We start from the raw sequence: 11261 nt of genomic DNA, 5'->3' as shown, positions 1-11261 counted from the left end.
GGCTCACAGGTCGGCAGGCCTGGAAAGGATGCCCAGCCTCGTGAAGGGGTCTGTGCTTTGGGAGGAGAAGCTCTGGCAGCTTCACTCAAGGTGGTCGGGCCCCGGCGCCCGCACACTTGTCCCAAGAGTGGACGGTCCTGGAGCATGTGCTCCTGGCAGCGGTATTGGGGGAGGTGATACTGCACCTGAAACCATGAAGCCTTGAGTCGGAATGTTGCTCCATCATTTAGAAATAGACATGGACATATGAATATACCCGGAAGCGGCGCCTCGGGGTCTGCCTCCAGCCCGGCCCGCGTGGGCCTCTGCCTTGTACCCGGTGCCGCTGACCTGTCTGTGGTCCCTTCTGTCCCCCCACCACCGCGAGGCATCCATCCCCCTCTGTCTCTTTCACACACACACACGGAATCCAATAAATCTTTAGGATCAAAACAACCCCCAAACCTTTAACAGTGAATATGGGCATTTTCCCAGTGCTGAGGACTGGGTTTATGTCGCTGGTGGTGTTGACTGAACAGCTGCTAGGCACAGAGCAGCACCAGACTGGACACTGGGGAATTATAAAGAGAGTAACAGTCATAATCCATCACCCCGAAGGGCCTACACTCTACTGGGAAGAAGCGGATGCCAAGTCCCGCACTCTAGAGACCAGCATCGCTGCAGATGGCACCTGCGTTGGTGTGCAGCTGCCTTTACCAAGGGGCACAGAGTGTTTATGACCTTGGGAAGATGGAAGGACCATTCTCGTAGGTGATACCATGATCATAAAATGAAAATTTCCACCTGGGGTTTGCTGGAGTTTTATTTCTTTCTCCCAGAGACCAGACGGAACCATGTTTTCTATCTCCACTTGAGCTTTGGGAGGAAAGGAGCCTGAACATCTCACTCATACGGATGGCTGTGCATTTTGAAGCTCTCTAGGGCCCGTTAGCCTAGGCCGTGTGGCTCAGGGTAAGGATGCAGCCCAGTGGTTTGAAGGATAGGAACATGGAAGGACGTCTAGGGGCGTAAGGATAAGCATGTGAATCACCTGTGCAACAATACTTGCAGGGGGACTACATGCCCTCCTTGGGGCTACAAGGGATCCAGGGCGTAGAGGCTGCAGAGAAGGGCTCTCTCTCTACCTGGAGAAGAACCATCGAGGGCCTGAAGTAGCCAGAACATTCTCACAGTCATGTTCTCAGATGCCTGGGGAGTAGCTCGGGGTGGTAGGAATCTTGTGGCAGGCATTCATGGGAGCAGGTTAACCACAGAGGTCACAGGTCTGCATTGTTGAGGCAGGTAGCGAGCACTGGGAGGATGGAGGGGTGAAGCGCAGACTTGGACCTGGGGATCCTTGGTTGTGATGCCTCCTTCCACACTCAAAGACTCTTTGGTCTACCACTGTGAAGTTAGAGGCCTAGATCCTTTAACCAGAAGTCCTTCTTTCAGTAAATATCATGGAAAAAGATGGGTTCAAATCTAGAAAGGACCAAGTTCCGCAGTGCCATCCAGGGGATACCTCCATATAGCCTGGTCCAGAGACCAGCAAGGGTTATGATTGTGGCCCCAGAGGACTGTATGTATTTGCACACTTTAAAAGCTGCTGCCTGGGGACTGGCTTCCAGTGAGCCTAAAGCAAGGTACTACATGAGATCCTTCCTCTTGGAATACTGACAGGCCTTGGCACACCTTCAACGGGAGCATATCACCAAAAAATCAGGCAGTTCAAACAATCACAAAGGCTCCAGAGACAACCAAGGGCTAGGGCAGGATGAATGAGAAGTTTCACTGCCTCCAAATGTCACTCCTTTAAGCATGAGAGAAGTAACTGTTGGGCCTAACACGTAAAAACAAACACAAAGCGTCAAGCAAAATGAAGACACGGAGAAATGTGTTTCAAACGAAAAAGCAAGACGAAACCTCAGACAAAGATCTTAATGATAACAGGGATAAGTAATCCTCCTTGCAAAGAATTCAAAGTCATGGTCACAGAGATACTCACCGAACTCAGAAGACTGAACGAACACAGCGACAGAAAACAATAAAGTACCAAACAGAAGTCACAGAGCCCGAGAATGAAAAAACTAAAGTGAGAAATACACCAGGGGGGCTCAACTGCTGGATGAAACAGAAGAATAAGTCAGGGAGCAGGAAGACAAAGCAATGGAACTCACCCAGACAGAGTAGCAAAGAGAAAAAAAGGGGTTTTACAAATGAAGATAACATAAGGGACCTCTGGGACAACGTTGAGTGGAATGACATTCACATTCCAGGGGTCCCGGGGGGGGGCAGGAAAATTATTTGCAGATATAATGGCCAAAAATTTCCTTAATCTGGGAAGGAAACAGACATGCACATCCAGGAAACCCAGGGAGGGCCAAATTAGATGAATCGAAAGAGATCCACCTCAAGACACATTATAATTAAAATGTCAAAAGTTAGAGAATCTCTAAAGCAGCAAGAGAGAAACAACTTATTACATGGAAGGTAAACCCACAGGCTCTCAGCACATTTCTCAGCAGAAACTCTGCAAGGCAGGAGGGAGCAGCAGGACGCATTCGAAGTGCCGAGGGGAGAAAACCACCAACCAAGAATACGCTCCCCTGTGAGGTCATCATTCAGAATCAGAGGAAAGGGGGATCCTTGGGTGGCTCAGCGGTTTAGCGCCTGCCTCCAGTCCAAGGCATGATCCTGGAGTCCCAGGATCAAGTCCCACATCAGGCTCCCTGTGTGGAGCCTGCTTCTCCCTCTGTCTGTGTCTCTGCCCCTCTCTCTCTGTGTCTCTTATGAATAAATAAAATCTTAAAAAAAAAGAATCAGAGGAGAGAGAAACACTTTTCTAGACAAAAGCTGAAGGAATTCATCGCTACTAAACTGGCCTTAAAGAAATGTAACAGGACATCTTTAAGCTGAAAAGAAATGCGACTAATTAATAACAAAAAAATATGGAAGTAAAAAACCTCACTTGAAAGGGCAGTTGAGGCAGCAGCTTAGTCACTTATAAAGCTAATTTTTAAAGTTAAAAGACAAAACTAGCAAAATTAACTATAACTACATTGATTAATTTGGGGGCACATAAAGAGATGTAAAATGTGACAGAGAAGATAAACTGGGGGGGGGAGTAAAAATGTAGTGTTTTTGAATGCATTCAAATTAAGTTTAAAAAAAGTAAAAAAAGTAAATAAATTAATTAAATTAAAAATTAAAAAATTAAAAAAACAGGGGATCCCTGGGTGGCTCAGCAGTTTAGCGTATGCCTTTGGCCCAGGGCGGGATCCTGGATTCCCGGGATCGAATCCCGTGTCGGGCTCCCGGCGTGGAGCCTGCTTCTCCCTCCTCCTGTGTCTCTGCCTCTCAGGCTCTCTCTCTCTATGTCTATCATAAATAAATAAATCTTTTTAAAAAATAAACAAAAAAAGTAAAAAAAAAACCAAATTAAGTTGCTACGATCTTAGGATAGACTGTTTTCAATATGGGATGATGTATGTGAACCTCATGGTAACCACAAACCAAGAATGTATAGTAAAGACACAGGAAAATGAGAATGGGATCCAAACCCAACACTGAAGACGGTTATCAAACCACAAGGGAGGAGAGAAAGAGACGAAAGGAGCAGAGGAACTACGGAGCAGCCAGGAAGCAAGGAACAAAATGGCAATAAGTAGATGCCTGTTGATAATTACTCTAAGTGTAAATGGACTAAATTCTCCTGTCAGAAGACAGGGAGTGGTTGGGTGGGTTGAAGCAAGAGGCTCGTGTCTCTGCTGCCTACAGAGGACTCACTTCAGAAGTAAGGACAGAGGTGGGAAGGGAAGGGATGGAAAGACATCCCGAGCCGTGGAAGTGAGCAGAAGGGGGCAGCCTGGGTGGCTCAACAGTTTAGCACCACCTTTGGCCCCGGGGCATGATCCTGGAGACCCGGGATCGAGTCCCACGTCGGGCTCCCTGCATGGAGCCTGCTTCTCCCTCTGCCTGTGTCTCTGCCTCACTCTCTCTGTCTCTGTCTCTCATGAATAAATAAATTAAAAAAAATATTTGGAAGTAAGCAGAAGGGCCGGGGAGCAACGCTTCTGGCAGAGACTTTAAACCAAAGACTCGACAGCAGACCATGAAGGGTCCTTTCCTTCGTATGCAATGATAACGGTGCCAGTCCAGCAAGAAGATACAACGGCCACATTTGTACCCGACACAGGAGCACCCAGATGCGAGAAGCAAATACTAACAGACCCAAGGAGACACCATTTATTACCCCCCTTGCATCGATGGGTAGATACTAAGGAAAGGACAGGAAATCAAGAAGGAAACATCGGCCTCAAATGACACCTTATACCACATGGACTTAACAGACACGTACAGAAATTTCCATCAAAAAGTGGCAGATTGGGACGCCCAGGGGGCTCAGCGGTTTGGCACCGCCTTCAGCCCAGGGGGCGATCCTGAAGTCCCGGGATCGAGTCCCACATTGGGCTCCCTGCATGGAGCCTGCGTCTCCCTCTGCCTGTCCCTCTGTTCGTGCGTGCTCTCTGTCTCTGTCTGTCTCTCTCTGTTAAATAAATAAATAAATCTTTTTAAAAAAATATTTTATTTATTTATTCATGATAGACACACACAGAGAGAGAGAGAGAGAGAGGCAGAGATACAGGCAGAGGGAGACGCAGGCTCCATGCAGGGAGCCCGACGCAGGACTCGATCCCAGGACTCTGGGGTCACGCCCTGGGCCGAAGGCAGATGCTCCACCACTGAACCACCCGGGTGTCCCTCAAAGATTTAATACCTGTTCTCAACTCTTCCAAAAAACGTGAAGAGGAGGAGATGCTTCCAAACTCGTCTTACGAGGCCTGTGTTCCCCGGATCCCAAAACCAGACAAGGGCGTGGCAGGCCAGTGTCCCTGGTGCCCGGTCACGTGCGAACCCTCATCACGGTATCAGCCCGCTGATCCGGGCCGCCCGCGGGCTCCGGAGACGGCGCTCAGCATCCCTCAGCATCAGGGAGACGCAAACCAGAAGCGCCATGAGATCCCAGCTCGCACCTGTCACAGTGGCTCGAATCAAGGCCAGGAGACCCCAGGAGGAGAGGACGCGGAGCTGGGGAACCTCTTACCTGCTGGTGGGCACGCGGGCTGCCGCCGCAGCCTCTGTGGGGAAGTGGGGACGGGCCTCGAGAAGCTGGAGATAGGGCTGCCCTGCGACCCTGTGATCCCGCGACTGGGTATTTACCCAAAACAAGTGAAACCACTGATCCGAAGGGACACGGGCGCCCGTGTTGGCGGCAGCGCTACCCACAGCAGCCGAGGTCCGGGAGCAGCCCGGGGGCGCACCAGGGGGTAAACGGATGACGAAGAAGTGGTACAAACACGCAGGATGTTGCTCGCGTGGGGTTAGGAATGAGGTCGTGCCATTTGTGACCACGTGGGTGGACCCCGAGGGTGCGGTGCTGAGTGACGTGTCAGTGGCAGCTACCGCGTGACTTCACTCCAACGTGGGACCTAACAAAACAGAAACGAGCCCCAGGGCCGCGGATTCAGGGCACATGTGGGTGGTTGGCAGGGGTGAGGTGGGATGGAGACGTAAGACCGTGTGGTGCTCTGAGTCTCGGGCGCCTTTGAGCATCGCTGACCCATCTGCGGCCTGAGAGGAAACCAAAAAGGAAGTTTCTCCCCCTGAAATGTCAGAACCGCAGGTGGGAGGCGCCCCAGACTGAGCTTCCGTCTGGGGGTGGGGGACCGGGCCACGGCCGCGGGCTCCTCCTGCCGTCGCCGGCTCCGGGTCTGCATGCACCCCGCAGCACCCGTGCCTCGGCCGTGGGCTGAACCCTGGGGGCGCCGGCCTCACAAGGTGGCCTGTCCCCATGGCAGCTCGTGCGGCGGTTAAGCAGGCCTCGGCCGCGTGAGCAGCTCCCTGCCCGATGGCCTGGGACCGTGTGGGGCCCGCCGTGCTCCCCGGGCGGCAGCGGGTGCGCCGAGGGAGGGGCTGCCCTGGGCACGGGTGCACCTTCCCGCCGGGGCTGTGACCCCGGGTGACCTTCTGAGGCGGCCGCTCCCTCCCCTGCTGCCCCAGTGTGTCCGCTGCCCCCCACGGTGAGTCACGGCGACTTCATCTGCCACCCGCGGCCTTGCGAGCACTACAGCCACGGGACCGTACTGGAGTTCTACTGCGACCCCGGCTACAGCCTCACCAGCGACTACAAGTACATCACGTGCCAGTACGGGGAGTGGTTTCCTTCCTACCAGGTCTACTGCATCAAGTCAGGTGAGCCCGGGCGGGGACCTGGGACGCAGAGCGGGGCCCCTGCCCCTGCACCCGCACCTGCACCTGCACCCGCCAAGTCCGGTGCAGCTGGCCCTGCCCACTCGCCCTGCAGCCCCCTGACAAGGCAGTGGTGATCCCCGAGCCCTCTGCCCCCCGCCACTGTCTGTGGGGACCTGTGTGTTGACGTGGCACCTGGAGGCTCTGGGGCGGCCTGGACCCGAGGGCTGGGACCCCCGCTGGCAGGTGCACTGGGGATGAGGGGCTCCGAGTGCTCATCCCCTTACCCCCCCCCGTTCCTCAGCACTGCCAAGCACCCCAGGCCACTCCCCCGCCCTGCAGGGCATAGCACCCCAGGGAGGGGACCCCGTCCTCCCCCAGAGAAGCGGGTGTGTTTCCATGCACCATGTGGAGCAGGTGCCGGTCCTGATGGCAAGAAGCTCCAGCCTCTCAGGGCCCCGGGGCACGGGATGGGCATCTCCTCGCCCGATCCACCCAGCACCGGGCCACGGCCATCCCAGGGTGGGGCCTCACCCCCCGCCCCCCCGCAGAGCAAACGTGGCCCAGCCCCCACGAGACCCTCCTGACCACGTGGAAGATCGTGGCGTTCACGGCGACCAGCGTGCTGCTGGTGCTGCTGCTCGTCATCCTGGCCAGGATGTTCCAGACCAAGTTCAAGACCCACTTTCCCACCAGGTGCGCGGCGGGCGGGTGCCTGGGGGGCTCCGAGCGGCTGGTGGTGGAGGTGCTGAGGGCATGCAGGCGGGTCAGGTGGGTGGGTGGGGCACGGGGTGTGGGGTTCAGGGCACGGCTGCACGGGCGCCGCCTCCTCCTCACCTACCAGTGAGCCCCTGCAGAAGGGCTCAGGCCCCGTTCCCGTTGCCCTCACACATGTGGGGCCCACGGCAGGGATGAGAGGTTCTGGGAACGCACGAGGAGACAGGCCGAAGGTGTGAGACCCAGCAGAGGTTCACACACCTGCCAGGGACGTGCTGGGAAGGAGGGGGGCTGGGGAGGGGGTGGGAGGGGCAGGACCTGCGCCCCCCCCCCCACCTGGGCGCACCCTGTGCTGACGCCTCCGACCTCCCCCGGGTCCTCACGGAAGAGGAGGAACAGCAGGGCCTCCGGCACGAAGCCTTGGCTGCTCATTGGCCCGAGAACCAGGTGGGGGGGCCGGGTGCTGGCAGGCTCAGGGGCTGCTGCGTGTCCTCGGGCTCCGACCCGCGTGGGCCTCCCCATGACACCTCGAGCTTCGGAAAGGACCCGTGTCAGCCTGGCGGGGCCGGCCACCCCGGAAACAGGGTGCTGGTGTTGGGAGTGGACAAGGCCCGCGGCGAGGCATCCAGGCGGGGCAGCCCCTTCCCTGGACCCCCCACCCCCACCCTTCCGGCCTCAGGTTGCCCTCAGGTCGCAGCAGGTGGAAGCGCCGACTTCCCGTCCCCTTGCTGCCAGGCCTCCCGGCCTCCCGTCGCAACCTCTTGGCCAGCACCACGCTCCATCCTGGTAGTGACGGGGCTGCAGGAGGGCCTGGGGTCACGGCGGGGCTTGCAAACACCGAGCCCCCAGTCTTCCCCGGGCAACCTTGTTCCCCAGATGCTCCCGGGCTCCAGCGCACCAGCTCCCGCCCCACGTTATCCTCCCAGGGACACTGGGGGTGCAGGACCCAACACGGAGGAGGGACGCCGCCTGCCTGCCGAGCGTGACTGCCGTGTTCAGCGCCCCGGCCGCCAGAGGAGCCCCTTCCCCTGTGGGCCCTGGGGACCTGGCTCTGGGGACCTCACCCTGGGGACTTCGCCCTGGGGTGGCCAGCTCCCTCACCTGTGGGCGCTGCTTCTCTTTGCACAGGGGACCTCCCCGGAGCTCCAGCAGCGACCCAGACTTCGTCGTGGTGGACGGGGTGCCGGTCATGCTTCCGTCCTACGACGAGGCTGTGAGCGGAGGGTTGGGGGCCTCGGGCCCCGGGTACCTGGCCGCCGTGGGCTGGGGCTGCCCTTTGCCTGTGGACGACCAGAGCCCCCCTGCATACCCCGGCGCAGGGGACACGGACACGGGCCCAGGGACGTCCGAACCCTGTGACAGCAGCTCGGGCCCTTCTGAGCTGCTCCAGAGTCTGTACCCGCCTTCCGGGGGCCACGGGGGCCCACGCCCCGGCAGCGTGGACACGGGTGCTGGCTCGGTGGGAGAGGCGGCGTCCACCAGCCCAGGCATCAACATCGCAGACGGTGAGTATTTGCCCCCCGCCCCTTCCGCGCCTGAACCTCTCACCGCTCCCCCCCACGGGCGAGGACACGGGTGAGGCCGCCCCGTCCCCGCGGTGAGCCCGGAACTGAGATTTCAGGAGGCGCCACAGCGGCCAGAACAGGGAGGCTGCAGAGGACCGGGCTGGGCTTTGCAGCATCCAGGTGAGGCAGGGTGCCCTCGGGGGGCTCGGGGCATGCTCAGAGACGGGGTCCCCGCACACCTGCAGGAGACCGCCCTGGAGACGCCGTGGGCACACAGGGCACTGCCGGCAGGTGGGGAGTAACAGGTGTGCGCCTGGCGCAGGAAGGGCCGCTCCGGCTCGCGGTGGAGAGGGTGCCGGGGGGCTCCCCACCTGCCCACCCGCCTGCCTGCGACTCTGCCTTCGTCCGGCTTGACCCCGAGGGCGCAGGCCTAAGTGTTCCCAGTCCACCTGCCCCGAGCCAGACGGGAGATTTCCCAGGAGAGCCTGGCACGGGGGAGCCGCCGCGTGATTATTGTCGCACGTGCGGAACCAGACGTCGTCTTCTGCTCCCGGGCGACGTGGACTGTATTCATGTCCCCGAAGCGCCGAGGCCCGGTCCTCGCAGCTGAGCGGGTGACCGTGTCTCCCTCCACAGAGATCCCACTGATGGAAGACGACCCGTAGCCAGCAGATCCGCGAGGACCCCCACCCTCCGGGGACCGAGCACCTGCGAGCAAGGCCCAGGGGCACGGAGCAGGGGCGCAGGGTCTGCAGCTCCGTGCCCGGGACCGAGACGCGCCCCTGCTCCTGGCCTGACTCTGCGGCTGGCACGTGCTGGCGGCGGTTCCCACAACCTCGCAGGCAGTGGGTGCAGAGGGGCCTGGCGCTCCCGGGGGGGCTCCACTCACCTCCGCTGAATCCGCACCCGGGACTTGAGCTGAGGGCACCTCCCGCCGCCCCCATGTCCCTCACCAATTCACCCCGGGTCTGCTCCCTGCGGCGCGGCCTCCGGGTGAACGGCTCCGGGTGCCCGGGCGCAGGCCCGTCCCCGGGACGCGGTACTCGATGGCGGGGCGCGGGCCGACCATCCCCAAGTGCGGTTCCTCTGAGCCTGCCTTTGCCGAAACCGGTCGGAATCCGTGTCGTGGGCCCAATGGCACGCGGACCGGGCTCCTGTCTCCTGACTTCGTGGGCGCTTGGCCGTGCTCGGACATGACCCGGCGGAGACGGCCACAGGCACAGTGTCCGGCGTCCATCACGCGAGCCCCGCCGGTCGTCTGCTACCCCACCCCCAGAATGCAGCCATACGTTTATTTTCCAAAACAGAAATTGTTTCTGTAAACGTGCTCCTCCTCCAAATAAAGTATGAGGCTGGAATCTTTTTCTTTCCATTCCGTCCGCAGAGTCCACAGGCCGGCCCCCGGCCCAGATGGCCCCCCTCCCGCTCCAGGGCTCCTGCCGCGTGGACTCCCTGGGCTCCCCGGGGGCTGTTCCCGAGGAACAGATTGATGAGAATGTTTTCCGAGTCTTGAAATCTCCTCAAATACACGCTGAGTTGCCTGCAGAGTCAGATTTGCTGGCGCGGGGTCTCCACAGCCGCCCCTCCCCTGGCCCGAGCCCAGTAGCTGCACAAGTCCGCCTCCTGCTCCCTGGCCACCCCGCAGGCTGCGGCCTGAGAAGCCGGGAGGTGGATGCAGGGGCTCAGGGGCCACGGCCTGTGGGGTGCAGACGCCCTCCAGCTCCCCCGGCCCCAGGACTGGGTCCCCACGGGGCAGTGCCAGGGGACAGCATGGCTCCGCCACAGCCGCCTCCTGACTTCCAATCTGGGCTGTGCATCTGGACGCGGGTTGCCTCCTGGGGCCTCCATCCCCGAGTGGGAACGAGAGAGGTGCCTCCCACCCCCCACCCCCGTCCTGGCCTCGGTCGCTGGCCCGCGGTGAGGAGGACAGTTACCTCCGGGCATGCTCCCTGCACCCGGCAGGCCTCACCCCTCCCGCCAAGCGTGAGTCAGGGCATCATGGGGGGAATTTGCAGGCGCCGCGCACCTGCCGGTGTCCCCGCGGCCCCCAAGGATGGCGGTGGCAGACCCCCTCCCCGGCTTCTATGTCGGGCCCTCTGGGCAGAGAGGTGTCCGCCCCTCTGCTCCAGAAGCTTCTGCTCAGGGAGGGCGGGCAACCTCCTTCCCCAAGACTGCAGGCCCTGCAGCGCCCCCCCCCCCACCGCTGGTGTAGTCTCTCCAGGATTTAAAGCACGGAAAAAAAAAAACTAAAAATAAATATAAATAAATAAAATAAAATAAAAATAAAATAAAATAAATAAATAAATAAATAAATAAATAAATAAATAATAAAATAAATAATAAAATAAAATAAAATAAAAATAAATAAAGCACGGGGGTCCGCACGTCCCCAGGGCGGTGAAGGCCAGGCCCACACTCAAGGCGCTGGGTCCAGGGTTCCAGCCCCGCGCAGGGCCGGGAAGGGAGAGGCCCCGCGTCCACCTCCCCCTCCCTCCGTCCCCGAACCCGTGGCCACCGCCGGCTTCCTTCGCAGAGGCCGGAAGCTCACGATGCGGCCTTGTCACTGAGCAGCATGCGTGGAGGCTTTTGCGGGAGGAGGACCGGCCAGAAACTAGAAAGCTCCAGGACTCGGCAGACATCCTGCCAGGGGGATGGAGAAGGCGAGAGGTCAGGGGGGTTGTGATCCGGTTCCCTTCCCTGCCCCCCCCACTCCAGGGTCAGGTGAGCGACACCTGACACCTGCTGCCCTAAAGCTGAGGGCCACAGCACAGGTTTCAGGAAGTGAGTGGGTGCGTGGGACCTGATGGGACC

General features: G+C 59.2%; 1 protein-coding gene across 1 annotated transcript in view; it reads left to right on the top strand.

Annotated features, from left to right (window-relative positions):
* Positions 1–9795, top strand: part of SUSD4 (sushi domain containing 4) — a 47325-nt gene extending 37530 nt beyond the window's left edge. Inside the window, exons 5-8 of the mRNA XM_055334058.1 lie at positions 6040–6231; positions 6780–6924; positions 8074–8450; positions 9087–9795. Of these exons, the coding sequence (XP_055190033.1) occupies positions 6040–6231; positions 6780–6924; positions 8074–8450; positions 9087–9115 (743 nt within the window). The 3' untranslated portion in view covers positions 9116–9795. The remainder of the gene's footprint in view (positions 1–6039; positions 6232–6779; positions 6925–8073; positions 8451–9086) is intronic.
* Positions 9796–11261: the final 1466 nt, after the last annotated feature.

Source organism: Nyctereutes procyonoides, unplaced genomic scaffold (genome assembly GCF_905146905.1).
Source record: "Nyctereutes procyonoides isolate TBG_1078 unplaced genomic scaffold, NYPRO_anot_genome, whole genome shotgun sequence".
NCBI lineage: Eukaryota > Metazoa > Chordata > Mammalia > Carnivora > Canidae > Nyctereutes > Nyctereutes procyonoides.
The sequence above is the reverse complement of the archived record's forward strand: the minus strand, read 5'-3'. Positions and strand labels throughout refer to the sequence as shown.